The sequence below is a fragment of the Acanthaster planci genome, linkage group LG18 (assembly GCF_054643075.1).
Source record: "Acanthaster planci isolate LZ-2023a linkage group LG18, COTS_SCS, whole genome shotgun sequence".
Taxonomy (NCBI): Eukaryota; Metazoa; Echinodermata; class Asteroidea; order Valvatida; family Acanthasteridae; genus Acanthaster; species Acanthaster planci.
Genome location: NC_141794.1, coordinates 5,386,412 through 5,409,988, shown reverse-complemented (window position 1 = coordinate 5,409,988; position 23,577 = coordinate 5,386,412). Strand labels below are relative to the sequence as shown.

The following is a 23,577-nucleotide window of genomic DNA, read 5'->3' as shown; positions in this document are numbered from 1 at the left end:
TATTGACTGCATTGTTTTTAGACAACAGTGCAAAACAGAGATCTTTTGAGACAACAGGGATAGTTATTGTGTCTGTTCAGATTTGTTGTATGGTAAATTGATGGTAGCCAGCCAGTGACCATCACTGATATCTTCCAAAATCTCTCAGCTCACGGGAAATAGATTTACAACGGCTGGCTTGGAATCATAACCCCCATCTCAACAAAAACACAAAAGTGACATCTGCAGGAATATCCAATGGCATCTCACCTCTCTGGAGTTTCTCCCATCTGTCGTTGACCTCCGACACCTGGTCTTTGACGAAGGGGTGGTCCACATCCGTCTTGTTGACCAGGTCATTGCAGGTCTGGTTGACAGCCTTGTGGTGGTCGCGGTGGTTCTCCACGTCATCCCGAAGTTGCTTCAGGCAAAGAGAAATGAGAAGAATAATGCTTGTGAACGGTATAAGTTTCAAGAGCTGCGCTTCCATGAAAAAGGTAAATGTATTCAACTTTGCCAAACAAATTAAAACACATTTATGCATTTTTCAAAATAGGAAAAATTTGAAACGCTTGACATGAAACCAAAAAACTGTCTTTTTGATGCAAAATTGTGTCCATGAACATACCTTGACAACTTCGTACTGCCGCTTGACCACGTTGGGCTTCATGGTGACTGGCCCCAGCGAGGCCAGCCGGTCCTCGGCGCTACGCAGCCAGGGCAGGAACTGGTGCAGCTCATCCGTGTACTGCTTGGCCCGGCCGCTGCAGTCCCGCAGCCGCTCCTGCCGCTGCGCCGACTTGTCATTCACGCTGGCCCACTTGGCTACCAGGGCATCACGCTTGCGCTCCAGGGCCGACTTCTCCGGGCCGGGTGGTGCCTCCTCGCTCAGGCCATTCATCTTCTCGATGATGCGGTCGTAAGTGTAGACCTGCTTGACAATCTCCTTGGGTATCTCCTGAAGGCAAAAGAAAGGTTCCACATTTTTGGACTGTACTATTGTATTACCCTTCAAAACAGAGGTAAAAGTGGAACAGCGATGAACTAATAAAGGCCAAATGAATACAGGCAACCAGATTTCAGAAGTAAGGATTCCAGTTTATCACTGCTGAAGCTTCTTTAAGCTTGATCCAAGTTGTATCATGCAATTAAAGTTGGTTCAGGCAAGTGTGTAAACCACTGGTAAGACACAAGCCAGGTATTACATCGTCCTTGAAATAAGATCTCTGGTGAACACAAAACCCACAGCATGGAACCTTAGACAAACAGATGTAGAAATGTATATGTCTGAAACGGTGTTTGAATTATTTAGAATCATTTCCAGAACACATAGGAAAAAGTTACATTCCTATCACACTTCTATTTACTGAGTGGTCCTTACCTCATGTTCCACCAGCTGCCTTCTGAGGACGTCGGGCTTGGCCGAGATGGGCTTAGAGGATGTCAGCTCCCTGTCCTTGGTGTCTAGCCACTGCAGCATGCTGGTGTAAGAGTCCTCAAAGTCCTTGGACTGCAGGAGGGCAGCCTGCAGCTTTCCTTGTCTCTCATCTGCAAAACAACCAAATACAAATTTTAAATGATGGCTTGTGTTAAAATTTGACATATGGGTAGAAGATGGCCAATTTGAGAGGCTCAGATCAGGCTTGAAGTGTTGTTTAGTTTTATCGCACAGGTTTTAAATCAACGACAACTTACACAAGCTATCCCCTAAAAGGTCAAAAGCAAGTAATCAGATAGGCCATGTTAGAAAACAGGCTTTTGTTTCTGCACGGAGTCGGACTAAGCTTTCATCAAGAACAGTTTTTAGGGTCTTCCCTTGCAAAATACATCCTCCTCTGCACGCAATGTTCAGTTTTGATGGCCACTATTTGAACATGCTGGTTTTTACAGCGCATCGCATCTGCCAACAGGATACACAATGAACTGTCCCAAAATTCTTTAGGTTTCAGTGGAGAAAATTTACAGGACTCAGTGAGGTAGTTAGTTAACACTACTCTGGGAGTTAGTGTTCCATCTCAGTATGGAACAGAACCCAACGCCATGCATACCCAGTTTTCTGCAGAGTTCTGTGTAGGGAGTTTTGATGCTTTCCAATTTGAGGGTGACCTCAGCCTTGGCTGTTGTCTCTGGGTTCAGAGTAGTCAGTGCTCGGTGGACATCCGTCATGGACTCCACGGCCGGTTTCTTTCTCTCTGCTTCCCGCTGTAGCGTCTACAATTTGAAAAAAAAAAAAAAAAAGGGGAAAATTTGTTTTATGGTACAATCTCTCAAAATAAAATTTTCATGCCAAGAAACTAAGGTGAACAACATGTCCAGTTTCTATGACCCAAATTAACTTCAGATATCTTCCTTGTTCATATTATGAACAGTATTTGCCAGGCTAAACACATACAAATGACAAAATTTCCCTCAAAGATATATAACAATGTTTAAAGCATTACAACACAAATTCCTCTAGAGAATATCCCAATCTACTGATCATCATGAAAATTATCTCTGTATTGACTTTACTCAGATAAATAAGTTATTTTTAAGACTACTGTCACTGATATTTTTAAACAATACTGTAACAGAAGACACTTCATTGTTTGGTTTTCTGTTATGACAAATTTGTTTGACTTACAAAATCAATCTTGGAGAGAAAAATAGAAGAGCAAAAAGACAAAATATTTTGTCTACCTTTGTCTCCTCCATCTGCTGTCGGACAACGTCGGGGTTGCCGCTGATGGGCGCCAGCGCCGAGATCTTGTTGCCAAACTCAATCAGCCAGTCTGAGTTGTCGGCCAGCGCGTCGTGGAAGCGCTCGCTCTCCCGCAGCACCTCTTCCACTTGTCCCTCCCGGCCGTCCAGCCGCCGCTTGACCTCATCCCACAGCTGCTGGATCTCGGCCACTTGCTGTTGGACGGGCGAGGACTGGCGGGCGCGCGGGTCCTGCTTGTCTAAGATGGCCTGGCCGGCCTCCTTGATGTGGTCCAATTGGCCCTCGTGGGCGGCAAACTCGTCTTGCAGGACCTAGGGGTGGATGGGAAGAAGAGAGTATAGGGATGTCAGTCGGGGTTCCTGTCCATAGCCTGAAAATTGGCCAGAGACGCCTGAAGATGCCTTGTTAAGCCCTAGATTAGTTGAAATTTTTCCAAATTAAACATAAAAAGCCTGAAATCAAGGCTTTTGCCTAAATAAAAAAATGGCTTCCATGAGAATACACTTGCATTTCTGGATTTTGAGGACCAAATGAGGATGAGGTGAGCACAGTGTTCCTTTCCTACAATGTTCTTCCATTCAGTAGGTACACACACACACGTATGTTAGCGGTCCATTTTTCAACAAAATATCAAATTTTAAGGATAAGAGTGAATCCTCTGTTTGTTTGTTCATATTCTCAATTAGAATGGCATGCGGTGCACATAGATGTACATGCATGCAGGTTCAAACTTCAATTGGAGAGGAACATGATTTTAAATAGCAAGAATACAATGGGATTTTAAAGGAAGTGGGATTTAACTATTGTTTTTTTTCAATGTCTTTATGATGCACAACGTTTGGACGAATTTATGCAAAGCTGGAAAGCCAGAAAAAAGTTGCTGAATTAGTTTCAGTGATGAAGATTGCTTCACTTGTTTCATGGCCTTGTTTCTCACGAAGTTTGACATGTCACACAATTTTCAGCAAACATTGCTGTGAATGCCTCAGCTCAAAGTTGCACAAAGTGCATAAGGTTACGGAAAAGCATTTTCCGTGTTAGCACCGAGCCCCTTACCCACACGTAGACCTACATGTACACCACTGAAACGTGAACCTACTTCAAAATGGCAACCTGGACTATAAAAAAGTGCAAGATTAGCGTATGTCTATCTAAATATCATGCCTAATTAATATTTACCAAAGCTTTGAAAACTCACACGAGAGGTGTCATGTCAACAGAGATTTTAAAGGTTATATTGATTTAGTATTCCATTAGTGGATCAACCAGGCACTTACACATCCACTGAAGCAGCTGGTTCTAGTCAGACAGACATATAGCCCGAGGTGATATCGAGGATTGATATTTGAGGAGATATAACTGTGATATATTCATATGCCAAGTCAACGTTGGAGTGCTTGTTTTCTTAGGTCATAGTTATTGCAGCCAATCTCGGTAATTAATCTAACTGCCTCATCGAGAACCTGGGTCAAGATTCCATGGGCGACTATCTTTGAGCAATTAACCCTGTACTTTGCTTCAAATATGAAGTGTGTTTACAGTAATAACTGGTCCACTTTTATCTACAAAGAATGGGAAACTTGAGAACCGAGCAATGGAGGTTGCTTAGCCAATATTTGCATGACACATTTACAATCCCACTCAAGACGAAAACATGCAATACTAGGGTTAATACCGATCTTGAAATGACTAAACAGTGCCAAAAGCATGCACAGAATATTGAAGTAAATGAAATTCCCATTTAATATCTCATTATTTATTTGGAAACTGCTGGCATGTATGTGCATGTAATTATTAGATTTAACAATCGACAGCATTCCCACACAACACTGTTAGCCATCAGCACGGTTTAAAAAAACCCAACTCGCACTCAATGGGGAAGATTTGGCAAGAAACCTCAATACATGCTACAGTGCCCTCTACGAATTTTTTCACGGGATTTCATCCCCCATTATGACGTTGACCGAGGGTCTGATGTGCCCCACACCCTGGTCCCACATACCTCCACTTGCTGTTTCTGGTTTCGCAGGATGCCCGGCTCGATGCCGATGGGTCCCAGCACCGCCGTCATCTTGTCCTTCTCCCCCAGCCATGTCTTGAGGCGGGTGTAGGCCTGCTCGAAGTCGGTCAGGCTGTTGATGGCGCCCTCAAGCTCCTTGGTGCGCAGCTTGGCCTTGTCCTGGAGCCGGATCCATCGCTCCTCTGCAGAACAGGAAAATGAAGCAACCAGTCAGATTGTGCCATTTTCAAACAAACAAAAATAAACAAGGAAAAATTTGTTTGTGAAAAGAGAAGACATGCACATGACTAACACGCTGCCTTACTTTCTCCTAAAAATTTAAAATCCCAATTTTGGTTTGTACAGTGATGGATGAAACACAAATGAACATGTTCTAGTAACATGTGACAGATGTGTGGACATTCAGCCTGCTGACGTTCATCTAAGATGCACCCATGTACCTGTAAGGAATTGCTGGTTCTGAGAAATGTGGTAGGAATTATGGCTAAAATCGTGGACAGAGACTCTGTGGTAAACCACAAATTTGGGACAGGATAACGAATGCACCTAAAGTGCATGTAAGACAAGAAACAGCACAGAAGTACCGCCGAATAGCCAAGCACGGAGAAAAGCTGGCAACACATGTGAAAGAAATTTGGCAGCCGAGAGTTGGGCTGGTCTACCTTCCGAAGCTCTGCCGCAAAGCCGATAGATCCTGTCTCCTTGGGAGATGATGTAATAGTGGCATCCGTGATTTGTGGCCCCGGTTGGGGGAAAGAGACACAGGATGATGATTGTGAGGATCAACGGAGCGACGTAGAGCAGCAGCCAGTCCAGCATGGCGGGGACTATGAGGGACCAGTCTGGTCAAATAAACATGGTAGGGTGAGCAGTGCAGCCAGCTAACAGATTCAGCATTGCCTTTGGAATCTAGCTTGGTATCTTGCACTTGAAAAACAAGAGGGTGATACCAGTCTGGCATCTGGACTCTGAAGATGACAAAGTATTCTGATGAGGGGGTATGGGTACCATCTCACGTCTCTAGGGCACCAGACTGCATCTGGTTGTCATCTCCCAGACAGGACTCGAGGAGAAGACCAATGACTTTGACATGATTGGAATGATGGGAATTCACCTCTGGGAACGGGGGTGAGCGTGGTGGTGGATGACAGCCTATGTCCTCTCAGAGTTTGACGGTTCAACGGTTGGGAGAAACCAGTCCAAGACAACAACCATGTAGGAGGAACCATGTGATCCTCTATTCATATCAGTGTACATCTATTAAGATCATAGATGTGGTTGAAATGGAGAGATTTATCAGCAAGTTTTTGGTATGAAGTATGAGACTACAGAAGAATGATGCACTGCCTCAAGCGATCTTGCAATTGGGGAAAGCTATTCTGTGTGACAGGTATGTATGAACAAGTCAGTGTACAATTACATTAATCACTCATTTTTTTGCCTATTTAAAGACTACTTAATTATGAGAAGCAATTAAAACTTATCTACACATAATAGAAAAGAAGCGGTTAGTTATCTCAATCAATTTATAAAAGTCTCATAAATTTGACTTTGAAAACATTAAAGCTGGAAACACCAAAATTTCAAACTTTCTGGACTGAAATGTGCCAAGTTGGGAAAATTTATCAATAATTTCTATGTGCAGACCCTTAACTCTGACCAAGAAATCTGCTGTAAAGATAGATGGTTAACAGCACTGACTGGCAAAAAAAAAAATAATAATAAATCTGGAGAGGTCAATGGACAAGTTTCAGTGAGTCTGAAGTGAAACCCAACACCAGTGGTTAATGTACACCTCCTTGGTTGAGCCCCAAGGCAGCCTGCTGTGATCCAGGACTGGCATTGTGAAACATAACAAAGGCCCTGTCACCTTGACCAAGGGGAGCAGGGTCCAATGACAGTAACAAGCCAGGTAAATGTAAATGATACTGGACCAGGAACTCAGCGAGGTGTGCTGAGGTGTGACCCTTACAGCTCTTGTCGGTGGTAAAGTGAGCTTCAAAGAAAGGTGATCCCGGTGCAACTGTGGTGTTACCACCAGACCTTGTTCAAACTTCCTGGAGGATGGAGTGTTTAATGAGGGTCGGATATGACCTCCTATTGGTATAAAGTAGATCGCATTTGGTAAATAGATCGGGGTAAGCCAGCAAGTCAACCAGGATTTTTTTTTCCATTTATAGTTTTTTTTTCCTTCTGTTTTTCAGATGTTGACTAAACCAAAGAATACAAGACACCATTGGGCTCGACTGTGCTTGCTTGACTGTGGTGTTCTGTGGTTGAAACTTGTTTTGATGCAAAGTCCTGGGGATTACATGGAACAGCCAGAGAAACTTTCATAGTGTGAAGTTGTAGCTTGTCAGTGAAAATGATGGTTCACACTTTCGCTTTTCCAAGCAATATTCTATGCTTAAAAATATTGAGGATTTCAGCCCTTGCATGAATAATCTGACAACTGATCCACTTGCAACAGGCTGATGCTGGGAACACACCTCCGACATTCAGGTGCACGTGTGTTATACTAATTAGGGGGAAAAAACAGGGTTTCAGCTCAAGTCCCATTGCTTTCTACATGCAGTAAGCTACCCTACATGTACATGTACATGCAGGCCCAGCCGCACCTGTCAGCGACCACTACCTCCATAAAAATAGAAACCTCCTGGACTCATGCAACGTGTACATGAATCACAGAACATTCTACGGTCACAGGAAATCCCCTCCACAGAAAACAGAATTAAACTGCTATAGGGAAAGCCATTATTTATCTTGATAAAGCCTGGGCAAACAGATTTAAGGATTAGGGCTATTAAGTAATTCCTACATACTGCATTTGGCTGTGATAAGGGCATTCCTCTATTGTGTGTCACAGGATTACCTTTCAGTGGGCATTATTCTTGTTAAACAAACATAACTGTTAACTTGGTGGAAGCTTAATACAATTTCCCTGGTTCCTGCCACTGTACTTTTGAACAATTTCTTAAAGAAAGCACTCCTTCATAATCCAGAAACTGACAGTGTAAAATGCCCCCTTATGAACTTTGTTCATTCACATTTTTGATGGCTAAAAATAACCCCGGGGCCAGTGAAAAGAAAATTCATTTCAATGGGATATGAATAATGAATAGAGAACTCGTGGTCCAACCAAGGACCTCGTGAACCATATACTGGTACCCCGTACTTTCTTGGTGAATGTCCCCAGTTAAGGGTACTTGTATGAGTTAGAAGCCATCAAATTTACAATACATCTGAATATCATGTAAATATTCCTTTTCCCTAGCTTCCTAAACTGCTTAAGAACATCAACTGCTACCCAGATTGTTGGTGCTCTCTCTCAAAAAAATAACGGGTGCAATACACAGCCAAGAAAACAAATCACAAGGGCTCTTCATCAAGACAGGTTGAACATTTCAAAGCGGTCATCACATTTTCAGTATTCATGGTAAAATTTTCCCAACTTGAAAGGTAAGGGATGCAGATCCCACATTGTGTGGTAATCAAGGATCTGGGTGAATTTTTAATTGTGAACAGGCCTTAGTCACTGCATGGAAGGGAAAAACAGTAGATGAAACAATATTGTAACAAATTTCATAAACAGAAAGACACTTATGGAAATGAAATATCAGGGGCTCTCACTCCACGCACAAAACTTGCTGGCGTTGAGAATAGCTTCAGGCCACACTCATGACAAAATAAGCTACTGTAAATGAAAAAAAAAAAAAGAGCCCAGTCGCGTAAGACACTGCAATTCAATTACAGGAAAGCTACTTATCCATGGCTCACAGGAGCGTGATAACATGTGTTCTGCTGCCAGCCTGCCAGCCAGAGAAACATAAATTCATGATCCAGCCAACAAGCATTAACTGATACCGCTTTTCTTTTTTCACTTTTCCTTTTTTTTAATTCAAGAACCGCCCCTCAGTCTTCCAAAGTCTGACACTATCCAATAAATCAAATCTTCCAAAGTCTGACACTATCCAATAAATCAATGTCATTTTTTTGTACTTCAACAAAACTAATTGAGGCACTGGCTCCAATGTTAAGTGATACAGGCCGAGCCCTACAATCTGTTCGTGACACAATTGTGTCAGGAAGCCATCAAAATACAGCAGAACCTGTGTGTGGATTTGGATCGATTCAAGGAAGTGAGGCTTCGTGTTACTGTAACATTGGATTCATAACTGTATAAATAAATATTGTGCTAATTGCTAGACACTTAAACCTGCACGACCAATGACCTCTCAAAACCCCTGTGATTATTTTTTTGTGAGGAAGGAAAGTGATGCAGTGAAACATACGAATTCATCATTCCTTTATGGAATGCAGCAAAAATTCTACGTGGTGGTGTCAATGTCATTTGTATGTCATTGTTACTACGTGAAGAAATGCGGCACGACAGCTTTCAGGCACAAATCGCTACAAACCAAGGCAGAGAATACAGAATGCATTCACACACTTATACTTGAGTGGCTGACATGCTACGGCCTTCGGAGAAGCTACGGTAATGAGACACACCACATATGAAGCTATATGTGTCTCCCAAGCCTATAAATAAATACATTTTCATTTGGCCTGTGCATTTACATGCATGCGTTACAAGCAGTCCCGACAATTTACTGTATGACCCACAAACCTGTCACACAGTAAAGTGAAGGCTGAAATTACAAGGCACACACACACTGCATTTTTATTGCCGAATAAAGCCGTATGTGTCCTACATCACAGTACAATGTACAATACTATGCATAGTGTAGAATTTTTTATCGGTCTATTTCCTCAAATTAGATTGTTAGTCTGGGGTTGTGACTGATCTGGTTCGCCTGTAAATCATCTTCAGCCATTGCTGCTCCCCCCTATTTATAATCGGCACGTCACCGTCACTCCATCCCTTGTCAAGCAGAGGCTCAGGATTGACCTGAAACAAATAGGAATGTGCTGGGATTCTACCCCTCAGTGCACAGGGTTTACGGTTAAAGGGACGGCTTTCACTAGCATATCTGTAGTGTGCATATGGAAGAAGAGTGGGCTAATTTGGGTTGGATGACTGTGCAAAGAGTCGGTTTGCTCGTAACCATGGAAACTACCACACTCATCAGAGTCCTGCCCTCCTTTTGCTAGTTATTTTTCTGCTTAGTTTCTCATTGGGACAGGTGGTATTACGCAAACCACTGGTCGTCATCCAGAATTCAACTCCTGACGCTGATTAAAAATGGCAGTAAATGTACTAAACGTCCTGTCACCCATGAGCAGCTGTACCATGCATCCTGTTCTTTCAATGAGGTCAACCGACACATTTTTTGAGGAGTCTCACAAAAGGCTTCCATTCAAGTCAGTCCCACCTGACTTAAGAAGTTAATTTAGTATGGTACTGGGCAACCACCCCCTGCTGCCGTTTAATTATATGATTAGCAGAAACCACGCAAAAACATTCTCGCTTCAATCTTTGCATACCTCTCTTGATGTGACACTGCAAAAATGTTAGTGCTACCAAAGATACATGTACCTCAAATGGGAGCTATGGGTCTACTATGCACCTTTGCCCAAGTGTATACTCCTACAAAGTGTCATGTGTTTGTGCTCATTCAGCTGAAAGTTGGCTATTCTCCAACTGTGCCACCTGTGCCACCCGTGCCACCCTAAAACAGAATGCACACATGATGTATGCTTGCTCAGTTCCTATGGGTAAAAAGAAAAAACACCTGCACCATGTGCACTGTGCATGTACAACAGTTCTCCAAAAAAGTGTGCGTTCAGGTGTTGCAGACCTGCCAACATGCTGTACTCCTTCCTGAGGTCAGGCATTACCACACAACAGACTGAAAAATTCAAATGAAGTTAAGGCTCATTTTAATCTATTGTGTGGCGATACCCGACCTCAGGAAGGAGTACGGCAAGGTTGGCAGGTCTAGTGTTGAGATCCATGTAAGGCCCTGAGCAAGCGTACAGACTCATGCCAAATGTTGATTAACTTTTCCCTATGCTCTCCTGCCAGTGCACCCCAGATTTCCTAATCATGCATCAGTTTCTGCACAGCTTTGCCAACCCAGTGTAACGGTGTCAATCTTAATTTCCTCTGCACGGCTTCAAGTCTCCGTTTTGGTTACGATGACGGGGACATTTCCTGAGGAGCAAACGGGGCAATCCCTTTATGCAAACGCAAATTTAAATCCAAATTTCCTTCTGCAGACTTTGAATAAAGGGGAAGACAAATGGGGAAAACAGAAAGCGTAACACGTTCGATGTAAGGAGGGGCTTGAATGGCAGCATATCCAATGAAACAACAGCATGCCATATTTGTCTCTCAGCAAATCCAGCTTACGTTCACCTGAATAACTTTCTAAAACTTGGAGGTTTTGAAGCAAACTGCTGGTCTTGTACATGCCATTTACTTGGCATGATCCAAGTATCTTCAAACTGTGTGAACACTTCTGTTTTTTTTTTTACATGTAGAAGATTTTCAAATAGCTTCATGGTAACATCAAGAAAAATTTAAATGATTTAGTTCTAAAGACTCTTACAATTTCAGTGGCAAATTGTTTCTGAGAATTCAGGCGGACAAACACTTCAAGTTTCAATCAGTAGGCTGGACAACCAGCTTTCTTCAGGAAAGAAACTTCATCATTATTGGTATAAAATTTCCATTTATTCATTTTGTTATTCAGTACTGCTTTAATGAAGAGTCGGAAATGAACGAGGGCATCATCTGTTGCCATGGTTTCCTGACGTTGTGAGGAAACCTGACCAAAAAGGCTGACGGAGTTGGAATCTACTGCAATATGCTGGGCCAAAACACCAGCGAGCTAACGAGCAATGACTCATTTGAGAGTACCAGTGTGCATCAGAGGATTTATTTTAATTATGCGACTATTCTTGAGTTATGGACAGTCATGTGCTCATGAACCTGACTCCCTTGAAACTAGTGAATATCAAAAAAAAAAAAAAAATTACCGATGTACAGGAAGCAAATGACACATTTGTTGTACATGTACATGGAACTTTTATGGGGTATCAAGTCTGAAATACACTTAACAGTGACAGGCTCAAACTCCTAAAGCTATATTAAGTTCACAAATGTCCTGGTTGACTTGACACATCTGGAAAGTTTAGGTCAACATCTGACACCTACACTTTTGTTATTGCAACAACTGTGTCAAGTAGTTCATTTGACTAAGGATGTTGCTGCTACATTACACAAGTACACATTACACCACACTCTGCTCGTTTAGTCCTATTTCTAGGCAAACACACAGATGTAAACCTGCATGAAATTGAGATACGATGCCAGCAACATATTCCTCCTGTCCAGTCTTTGTTCAGTGCAAGACTTTTCCACAATGATGAAGAGAATAATATTCATGTTGTTTCTGAGTGCCTTGGGGTATTGCGTGCTATGAAAGCACCTGGCGTGTACCTGGTAGGTCATGTGATACCAAGTCGATTATTTATGATGGCATTTATTCACATATCATTTCCACGGCTGGGGTTGATGACTGATTTATGACAAACAGGGACCTAGATGAAAACCAAGGAAAGTATATTATTGTATTACTGTGCCGAGTGGTGAACCTATCAGTGAACCTAACTGGTTCCAGTGTAGGCTTACATTATTAGAATCTGAGGTACATGTACAATACATCATATAACCAAAAGCATGAAGTTTCTGAACTGATTGGGTGAGGTGGACTATACATGTACCTGTTTGGTTGGGAGGAATCTACAATGCACGTGTACGAATAAAAAGCCAACAGGTCTATTTCACCTCTTACACAATATCGGAGGCCAACTGGGGATTTCATTCATCAAGTAAACTTTTGTCACCCTTTCCATTTTACATTTCCAATGATCCAAATGATTTGGCTGCAACTGCACAATGTTCCGAAGCCACAGTAAATCATACAGTAAACCCCCCCCCCAAAAAGAAACGTCAACAATGCCCACAGGGTTTGGAACAAGTTGTGTAGGTACCGTCCATAAAGTGTGCACACAAACACAACATGCTGACTTTTTAGATGCTCCTCCCCCCATGTATGCACGGCAGCCCCCCCCCCCCATGTATGCCTGGCAGACTCCTCCCCCCATGTATGCCTGGCAGACTCCTCCCCCCATGTATGCCTGGCAGACTCCTCCCCCATGTATGCCTGGCAGACTCCTCCCCCATGTGTGCCTGGCAGACTCCTCTCCCATGTGTGCCTGGCAGACTCCTCCCCCCATGTGTGCCTGGCAGACTCCTCCCCCCATGTGTGCCTGGCAGACTCCTCCCCCCATGTATGCCTAGCAGACTCCTCCCCCATGTGTGCCTGGCAGACTCCTTCAACCATGTGTGCCAGGCAGACTCCTCCCCCATGTGTGCCTGGCAGACTCCTCCAACCATGTGTGCCTGGCAGACTCCTCCCCCCATGTGTGCCTGGCAGACTCCTCCCCCCATGTGTGCCTGGCAGATTCGGTAGTTTTAACAACACTCCTGTACACACACATAGGCTGTTTGCCTTTGCCTTTAATCCGATCGATCTTACGGGTAATAGCTATCTAAATGATGAATGACATGGTGTTATGCAATTTCTGTGGTATGAAAAGTTTATTATACATTGATTTCATTTTTTTAAATTCAGGATTATTAGCACCCTGCATATGTGATATGTGCAGATTGCCTCAGACCTCGTCTCCACTTGGCAAGGCATACACAATAACATGTGCGCGTATTTTATGGACAGCTTCAAACGGAACACTTTTTGGCCTTGGCAGTCCTATGTCAACAGAGCAGAACGAGGCCATGTTCCCACTCAGACATCACATTCCGAGGTGACAAAGGTCACAAAGGTCCCAAAGTTCCTGCATGGCTGAATACTGCGTGCATTTGATTTTTTCTAGGGGCCGTTTCACCGAGCCACTTCTGCAGAGACATTTTCCCACGTCAAAAAGCTATTTGCTCGGCAAATAAATGTTGCTCAGGTTCTGCAGCCCATTTTGAGCTCAGAAGCTCTAACAGAAGTCGGCTAAGGTTGGGCCATAGGTTGATGTCGGGTTTTCTCACTAAACTGCACACAAGCTCTGTGAGCTCCGAACCCCAAATTGCCCATTTTTTCAAGCCAATTAGACATCTTGAGACATCTGTATTTAACTGGAAAAGCCAAAAACTTGCCTCCTGTTTGAATTTTTTTTTTAAATCCAAAGACAGGCAATTGATTCCTTCAGAGCTAATAAGATAAACCTGGATGGAAGCTCTATCAATGATCAACCCAAGACAACATGTACACCCACAGCGGTTGGTTGTACTTTCGTATATGAAAATTTCAAGTCTTTGCCACATGCCATGTATGCAGGGTTGTCTTTCCAATGGACTTGTCTAAATACATACAACCTTTTCCTTGGTTTAATTTTTACTCAGCCTGCCCTATGTGTATCATGTGACGGGCCCACCGAGCCTGTTGCAGCTTGTCTGTTGCTAAGCAGTTGGCAAGTGCATTTGGGGCTTGTCTGGACAGTCAATGGAATAAACGAGAGCTATGTCAAATTTATGCATCTGTAGCTGTCATGAGCTACTTCACCGATTTGGCTCGCAGTAATTATCTTTGTTGCCTAACATAGAATATATGCTCTAATGTGATCTGAATGGGAGTTAAGTCTTTATATTTGGAAGTCGCTGTAAGTGAATCTGTGCTGGCTCCTTGTCATCTCCTGCTGACAAATGCCAACATGTGCAAGTTTATCTAGAAAACAACAGCAGAAGAGTTCAAAGGGCGTACATTTATCTAAAGCCCCTGAGCTGTATGGGATATCAACCTTTTCTGGGGTCTGTTCGATCCAACAACAAAAAACTAAACGCTGGGAGAAAAGTTGAGGAAACAAATCGAGAGTAAATAAAAACCCAACCCTGTCTTGGTTGCGTGTCAAGAGAAGGTTTCCATACCAGGAAGTTTATGTTGGGCATTGGGGCCAAATATTTGCTTGGAATGGACACCTGATACCTGCACTATTGGCACTGTCTACATTGCTTGCACAATAAACAGCAAACGGCAACAGCAAATATAAAAAAAAGGCTGTTTCAGGAAGGGTGCTGATAAAATGCAATTTGTTGGAATCTGTTGTGCGCATCCATAAAAGGAAGTGATGAGTGCTTGAGAGTGGTAAAACTACATCTCCAGCTCTCAGTATAGAATGTGCATGCTTACATGTACATGTACGTATGCCCGTCTAGCTGCCATGTGATCTCGTCGTATCACTTTGTGTGGAGAGAAATGAAGTGAGACAATATGGTCTCCTGCTTGCAAAGTGGCACGTTATTGTCAAGTCCACTTGAATTTCAGCCAAGAACAATCCCCACTGTATATAATGTTTGCTTTACCGATGAGAATCCTGATACTTATTAATGTCTGACATCACCTGATGCATTGAAAAAAACAAAACAAAATGAAAGTGTCTACGGTGGAGAACACATGGGCCCAAATGCGCACTTGTGCCAAAGACGCTTTGGTTCATTCCCTTTTCATTCTTAACAATATGAGTGGATTTCATCAGCATTACGAGATCCAATCACACAAACAAATCCCATGCGGGACTGTGAATGAGCTCAATAGCCAGTTGGCCACAGCTAGCAGCTTCTGTCAGTAGTCATTAGGTTCCCCCCCCCAGGATCAAATCGTGGTGACTGTTCTTAATGACAGGTAACACAACAAGCTTTTGAGAGGGACATCCCGATTGGAGGAGCCAAACATGCATGAAATGACAGTGATAAAATGACCGTATCAGATGTATTCTTCTTTTGTTTCTCCATTTTGGGTGAGCATTTAAGTGAACTTTAACCCTAACACTCCCAAATCCTCCAATTTCAAAGCGATTTTACATACACCCTAGGGGGTTAGGGTTAACCCATTATTTGAGCATTGCATGTACAAGTACATGCAAGTTGAATGCCCAACACACAAATTTGGATGGACCTTCAAAGACTTGTTTTATATCAAACCCCTGCCAATGTTTAAATGGTGGAAGGCCAGTTAACAGGTTCACTGTTAATGTTTACAATATATATCCATTTTGGCCAATCCAGTCCTGTGGTTTGTGGACTTTCTTTTTATGGTGTCAGATCTTCGGGTCAACAGTGGTCAAAGTTACTGGGGTATTGACAAGTGCGGTATAAACCTACAACCACCAGATCAAAAGGTCACGCCATCAAATTGAACAAAAAAAGACAAACAAGGCAGGCATCTGGATGTGCATACAGGCACACCTTTTCTGAATAGAAACCAAACCAAATGGAAAAGTGTATATGCCTCTCACAACCATTTACGAAAGTATACTTCAATTTTTACTTCCTCTTTCACTTCTCAGTTTAAGCAACCACACCAAATATAATGACCCATTGTGTAAAATTGAAAAATGAAGTCGGGCAATGAAATTGCTCGAACGAATTCGTAACTCAATCATTTTGGTCGGTTCACCTCCAATTAATCATCACACGATAATGATATTTATTTCAGTCGCCGCCCAAAATGATGCATGCAGCCGTGCACGGCAGACTCATTATCTTTTTGTTTATTGAGGGCATTCATTAAAAACCTGCGAGCTACTGCAAAGAGGTGCTTGTACCCGCACAAATAAATGATGCGATTCATCATCGCTTGGAAACCTGAGAGAGACAAAAAAAAAAAACCACACCTGTCGTCACCGAACCGATGCAATCAATGCAGCTGTTGTATCGGGAATCAATGCGTTGACACATACAACATTGCCTTGTCTCATGATATAAAATAAGAGGATGGTGTGTTACACAGGGGGGTCCTCAATGCACATATGCATGCATTAGGGCATTATCCCCGAGTGATAAGTGTTCAATGTTGACCTCAGCTGATTCTGCAGACCAGAACATAAATTGGCTCTCTTGCCTTGCCAGAAATTCAAAATACTGTTTTTTTTTGTGGGGCGGATGAATGCCTTTACAGCACTTCTGTGCTGGCCCAATCACTCCCTGTGTCATCAATTAATCAGCATAATTAGATGTGATTGCTCGTACTGTCTATTTTCATTAAGGGCTGCGGCGCTGGTATTGTTTGGGACGAGTAGGACATCATTAATTCTGTGATGTACACGTTCATCAACTAATGGACCATTACATTAATGTGGCTTACCATTTTAGAAACTTTTCAGCAGTTGAATCAATGAAAAGTTAATTTTACAGTACATTCAGGATGTGTCTTTCTCCCTTTGAGAATATCTTTTTAACCCTAATCCACGAGGGTGCATGTAAAGTCATATTTAAATCAGAGGATTTGGGACTGAAAAGGCGAGGTACATATCTGTCTCACATACTTCAAACTTACTTGTATAATGAAAGACTTGCACAAGTCATATTTTATTGCTTTTGCAATTGGGGCATAAAAGAAACTTTACCTTTTATAACTGATGTGAAAAAAAAAGGGCCACAGTACCAGCACTAATGGCATAATGCTTTGAAATATTGTACAATTAACTCTTTCAACCGATATCCCTGAACCGCTTCAGGACTCCCAGAATGGCCCAAAACCAGATGGAGACAAGAACCAAAAAATAACCCCCTTGTTTGGCATCCTTTCAGTGAAGCTCAAACCACAAACTATTCTGGTTCCATGAATGCGATCGTTTTGTTTGAATGCTCACTGAGGCAAACAACTTGGGTAGGGCAGTTGAAAAGGTAACTTTTTGGAAGGAGTTGGGATTATTGAGTTGTATCCCAAAAATAATTTTACGATCTGGGCCAGTCAGGCACTTTTAGGTTATGCGTAAGCCTTATGCCAACCCAACATTTCTTTCAAAAAAAAAAATTGGGTGACTTGAACCTGCACCTCGAGTGCTTCAAAGATACTCGAGAATTGTAGATTCTGTTAGTGTGTTTTAAGTCTCATAATATTCCTCAATTTATTTTGGATACATGTTCATATTTGGAATCACTTTGCAATGTCAGGGGATTTGCCGCTTTGTTCCCTAGTTAAAAATGAATACTCTGTTTGAAATAACATGTACTGATCAAATTGGATTAACAGCCACTGAGAATGTTTCACTTCAGAGGTTTTACAGTGTGAACACTTCTGAAGCAACATTTTTCTTAACGTTCCTATTTGTGCTGAGTGCGCCCAAACAGACTGCAGGCAAGCAAATATGGTATGTGACCCAGGCCCCCAGAAACAAAGGCAACGGAAATGACTGTTTTGCATTTAGTTGCAGATTTGGAAAAGCCATACCGGTTTTGCCTGAGCATTTTTTTTTATGTTGATTTTTCAAACAATTCAACCCATTGACCTTTACCCTGATCAAGTTTAACGACGATCGGCCCAATAAGGAATCAATACAAGTACACCAAAATATGTCATCTTTTGATCTAGCTCGGGAAGTCAAACAGAGCAAAGTTTGGAAAGATTTGGGGTCGATCAAATGCCATCCTGTGCAGGAATAGCACCTTGGATTCTATGCAACACTTAGCAAGGTTGAATATGTTACACTGAAGTTTGAAGGAACAAAGTTAAAACACTAGCTGCTATGGTTTGACAAACATATACAGATATAGCTGGACGGGATGACTGATCCCGTCCAAAATCGAAATACAGATAAACATTCTGAAACGTATGGACAGGGCAGATAAATAGCAAAACTCAAAGGGGACTTTTGTAGTCATATGGTACATCTGTAACACACTGTGCACAGAATGGTGGGCCATTCCTGTGCCGAGAACTCACTTATGCATCACGGAGCGTGGTGCTCTGCAGCACCCCTAAAACAAACATCTTCCCAATGGGCAGTGTACATGAAACCTTGACTCTCTTGTACAAATCTGCTTGGATGAAAAATGCCAGTGCGTGGGAATTCAGGTTTTCAAACAAAAGACATTAAAACCAGTGTACAACGAAAACGTGGATGCCAACCTTTGATGTAGACTAGTAGCTTGGCTGTTGATGATATCTGTCCTGCAGAATTTGTCACAGTTACTGTATACTCCGCCGTGTCACTCTCGTTAACGTTACATATCACTAGCATGGATTCCGTTTCATAGGTGTATATTAAACACCAGTCGGTTGTGACGACCTCCTGGCTGTTCTTGAACCATTCAACCTCTGCCCTCGGATGGCAGGCAAACTGTGCGTGGAAGCACACCACGTCACCCTCGTCCACCTCCGTGTCCAGCAGGAGTCGGGAAAACTTTGGCTCTGCCTCCCAGGTGGGGCCACGGGGGGCGCTGGTCTTCCTTGAGACGGCCGACACCTCCACGGGGCCACAGCGGTTGCCCGTGATGACAAATGTCCGCCTGGCACCGGGCACTGTGTCTGGCACGTCCGTCCCCCCGGTGCCATTGACGAAGCCCCCGTTCTGGCTTGGCTTGACGGGGAACTGGTAAGGTTTGAGCGGCGAGCCCTGGCCCACCATCCAGTGCCGCGGGGACGCAGTCTGCGTTCTGTTTGGGGGGCCGTTCTCTTGCTTGGTCCCCCCTTGTTTACTAATAGCTGCGAGATAATTGGCCACTCTTGAACTCATGTTTACAAAAATATATAAGCAAGGCACTTCAATGTATCAAAAACTCCAGAAGAACAAAATTGGAATGTACGTCAAAAACTGTTTCTTTTGGCTGTTGCTGAACAGAGCAGGTATCTTCCCAATTGGAATTGCATACATGTACATACACTTAGTTGGGATGGTCTTGAACTGTCAAAGTCACCAGTGTCCCAAATTCCACGGAAGGGACCTCCAGGGCAATTAAGCTGAAGGACAACCAGTAGATCTTCCGCCTTAGTCACCAGCACCGGCAAGACAAACACGCAGGGAAAACAAGCAGGTTGATGAACTGCTACAATCATGTAGCCCTAACATATACCAGCAGATGTCACCGCTGCACTCTTGTGCGAAGCTCAAGTCTTACATACGCTCTTTGTGTCTCCTTCCAGGTCCTGGGATTCTGGCCACAATAGGGATTGCTGGCACAACAATAGGACTTCCAACAAGCCTGGCTTATCTTGGCTTCTCCTGAGTGCAATCAATAAAACTCATTCAACCGTGAGCAGATGCAAACAGTCACCCCAAAAAATCTATCACACACATTGAGTTGGACCATTCAGCTCCTTTGGACATCCACCACTTGCTGCAGACAGAATAGCCAGTGAGCCACTATAAATGGTCCCAGTTGTAAATATTGCACAAAATAACTAGTACTGCTGCTGAAACATCAGTGTGCACACTATCACGGTGTGAACACAAACTGACGGACACATGCACGAACACAATCAGATGTACCTGTCAACCGTCCAAATTATACCCGTGGTGCGTTTAATGAGTACATTTCCTGTGTGTTCGTCCGGATGATATAGCTGTTGTTGGTTGCTACCGCTGGTCGGTTGCAAACACATCCCGTTGCTGCTCTCTTCTCCCCATAACCTTCCGATTCCCACAAACTTCCCTCGCAGTTCTAGTCCCTCCGGTGTCAGCCGAGGAGGGTGCCGGCAGTGGTGGGTTGGTGTGGTGACGGGCACCACATCACTGCATCAGGAGTGCTACTGTATTTACTGATCTGTCTCTTTGCGGCTGATTGTATCACACACTGACTGTTCACTGCACCAAGCCCCTTCCATAATAACAGTGCCAATGCATGCAATGCAGACACACAGAGCAATATTCTATACATGACCCTGAGGTCATCAGTGCAGGGTTCTTCCATTCTGAAGCACAGGTGGTTGTAGATTTATGATCAGCAGCATACTATTAAAGAGCATTTCAAGGATATTTATATAATATATATATATATTCAAACTGCTGATTTCTATGGAAAGGGTAAAGGTAATGGTTTGAGCAAAGTCTTTCAATTTCAGAAGAAAAATGGAAAAGCTACTGGTACTTATGTATTCAAAACTATTTCAGCGCAAAGATTAATATTATTTCATTTTTTTTTCAAACAACTATACAAATTAATTTATCTGAATAAGGCATTTCATTCATCGAGTGAGCTGTCCCAGTACAAAATCGAAGATCTGACTTGATAGAAACGGGCACAAGAAGTCAAAATCGTAGAGTTTCAAAGACACTTGAAACATTAATTTTCAGACAGGGTCTGTTATTCTGAAACGAGCTGATTGATTGTGGTGCAAACTGGTCTCAAAACCAACTTGAACCCCACTTTTTGTACAAAATAGTCTTCCTTAGTTTATAAAGTAAATCTACTGCACAAAATATGGCTATGCCTAATTTGAAGTTTCTACTATGAAGAGTCTCAACCTAGATCTGATACACCTGATATGTTTGACTTGTTTTCAACAATTAGTTCACCTGTTTGAGATTTTTTTTCAAGGACAGAGAGAATTGGCGAGATTTAAAGCTCTCATCTCCTGGATACGCTATCAAGTGATCAATCTTGCAATTTTTTCACTGACTTCCGAGTTTGTCCATTGTAAAAACTGCTCCACTTTTTGTTCGTTCCCTTTAAAGATTCAGTGACAGGAGAAACCAAACTGTTTACCAGAAAACAACAAATAGTGACATCATCAGAGAAGAACAAACAATTCATCGCCTCCCTTAAAGTTGTGCTTATTACCACCAATAACAAAAGATGACATCATCAGAAGAGAAAATAAACAACTCCCATCTAAGGCACGGCTGTGGTCAGACAGCCAATTACCTTCCTGCGTGGGGGGGAGGGGGAGATGCGGAGGGGAGTGCCTCATGATATCATGGGGCTCTCTTGGGACACCAGTCACTCAAGGTCATCAATTAACTCTGGCTGAAAAAAATACAATTTCCATTTGCTGTAATATGAAATGGCTTGAGGCCTCAAGCAATTACTAGCCAAGATGATCAAAGCAAGAGGCTATTCCACTGCTGTGGGGGATCAAGAGCTGTTGGCATCAAGCATGAATTGACGAGGGCGCTATGTAGCCTTCTCACGGAGTAAATAGGGCACTTTTTGAGGGGTGTGGTGATTTTTCATTTTAACTGAGTTGTTCATCAGTACTATAAGGCAAAGAATAATATTGAGGGAAAAAAACCTCCTGGGGTGAAACTATAGCCAAGGATTGTTTGTTCATTCCAGGCCCAAACATCTGGTAATGTTTTCATAATGTAATGAGTTCAGAGAAGGCATCAGTGAATCACATGTAGCATGTGCTGGGACTTGTGGTGGTTACAGAGGGGGAAATGATCAACAATGGTGCGAAGTTTAGCCCCACCTACGCAACTACTGTTCAGTGAACTGACACTAACTTCCAAAATGGTTTTCAGTTCCCCAATAATTAACAACTGCTCCAGCTACTACATGTACCATGGAAGAGAAAGATGATTTCCTGTGCTTTATGTGGGTAAATGACAAGGGAAAATTTTTTGACACCTTACACCTCAATAGTTTCTCATTCAAGTGTATGTGTTCATGATAACCTATTTTCTTTCAATGCTGAAAATGTTCTTGAAGAGTTCATTTCCTTAGTTCACGAGGGGAAGGAGGAATGTAACAGCTGCGGCTAGTATTTGGGCAAGATGCCAAACCCAGACACACCATATGACTTGACAAATCACAACAGCGAGAAACAGGCGAGCGGTTTTTGCCAAAATTAGCTTCTGCTAATGAAGTAAACCGGGACAGGATGCCACCGTGGGCATGTGACAAATGCGGCGAAACTCTACTCTTTCCGGTCTACGACACCGATCTTGTCGGACATGATTAACCAGTTGGACATTTCTTGGAAACGACAGAAATCAAGGGACACCTTATTTCATAGCAGCACTCCTAGACATCCGAGAATTCCAGTAATAGCGAAACTGAAACAGCACAGTTGATCTGTCATTTCAACCTCACCTAAGCGGTTGCTATTTTGATAACCTCAATGCAAATGCAATTCTGTTACAATTTATGAGGGACTGAGACCCCAGCTCACATTTACCATGTAATATGTGGGTTCAAGAAGTTTAGAAATTTAAAACCACCCAAGGCACAATTTATGCATAAATGTTCCTAATTGCACTATTAAAAAACCAATTCTGACCTCAGTATTTGCACAATAGTGAGCCAGAGAGTTGAAAGTGTTTTCTTCTGCTAAGATGATTTTTGAAAGGTTTCCAGCTGCAGGCAGAATTCAAGATTTTTGATTAACCTTATCTTGCCGTGGAGGAAACTTAAAGTGTCAACTGTCAGTTTCCTTTTCACTTCCTGAGTGGCACAGGAATTTATCTATGGATATCTTCCAGCGCTGCTCCCTCAAATGAGTCCAAAGTGGGTCATGTGTTATGGCTGCTGTGGGGATTCCTATGGGACCATGGGATGTGGTACTTTGATTATTTGATGCTAAATTGATTATGTGACTGCGCATAATAATCGACTGCCTCCTGGAGATTCAAGGAATATGTTGACCTACATCGGATGGATTGAAAAAAAAATAACAGCAGATGTCAATGGAAGAAGGCATTACACCAGGAGCACTTGCAGACTAATGGAGGACAGTATCCACGGTGATAAAGTTTTCATTTGAGGAATTATGCGTTCAATTAAATCTGTCTCCACGCAAGCTGACCAGGAAAATAGACTACAGATTGATGATGTTTTATTCAAAGGACTAAAATTCAGAAGAGGTCGAGGTTGTTAACCAAACACCACAAGCCCGTGCAATGTGCATGTGAGATAAAATTACTGCTGAATTCCCACAGTGACTAGGGGCCTTAACCCCACTAATCCTAAATGCACTGAGTCATCCAGGTGACATCAATAGTTATCTGCTGACGTTGGCAGATGGGAAGGCCATCTGCATGACGGCAATTTCCTGAAAGTGGGTCACCGAAATAGACAATTAAAACAAAAAATATTATTTCTAAAAAGAGACAAAAGAGACCTCTCCAGCTAATAACAGAGGTACAAACATAGAATTGTTAAATTACAATACATGGGAAAACA

General features: G+C 42.7%; 1 protein-coding gene across 17 annotated transcripts in view; it reads right to left on the bottom strand.

Moving 5' to 3' along the window:
- Positions 1–23,577, bottom strand: part of LOC110985497 (uncharacterized) — a 277,011-nt gene that overhangs the window by 36,838 nt on the left and 216,596 nt on the right. For all 17 annotated transcript variants that reach the window (XM_087148960.1, XM_087148955.1, XM_087148956.1 and 14 more), the window contains 6 exons: positions 4,683–4,882; positions 2,659–2,991; positions 2,028–2,190; positions 1,361–1,527; positions 608–937; positions 250–400 (listed from right to left, as the gene is read on the bottom strand). In XM_087148960.1, coding sequence (XP_087005086.1) covers positions 250–400; positions 608–937; positions 1,361–1,527; positions 2,028–2,190; positions 2,659–2,991; positions 4,683–4,882 — 1,344 coding nt within the window. The remainder of the gene's footprint in view (positions 1–249; positions 401–607; positions 938–1,360; positions 1,528–2,027; positions 2,191–2,658; positions 2,992–4,682; positions 4,883–23,577) is intronic.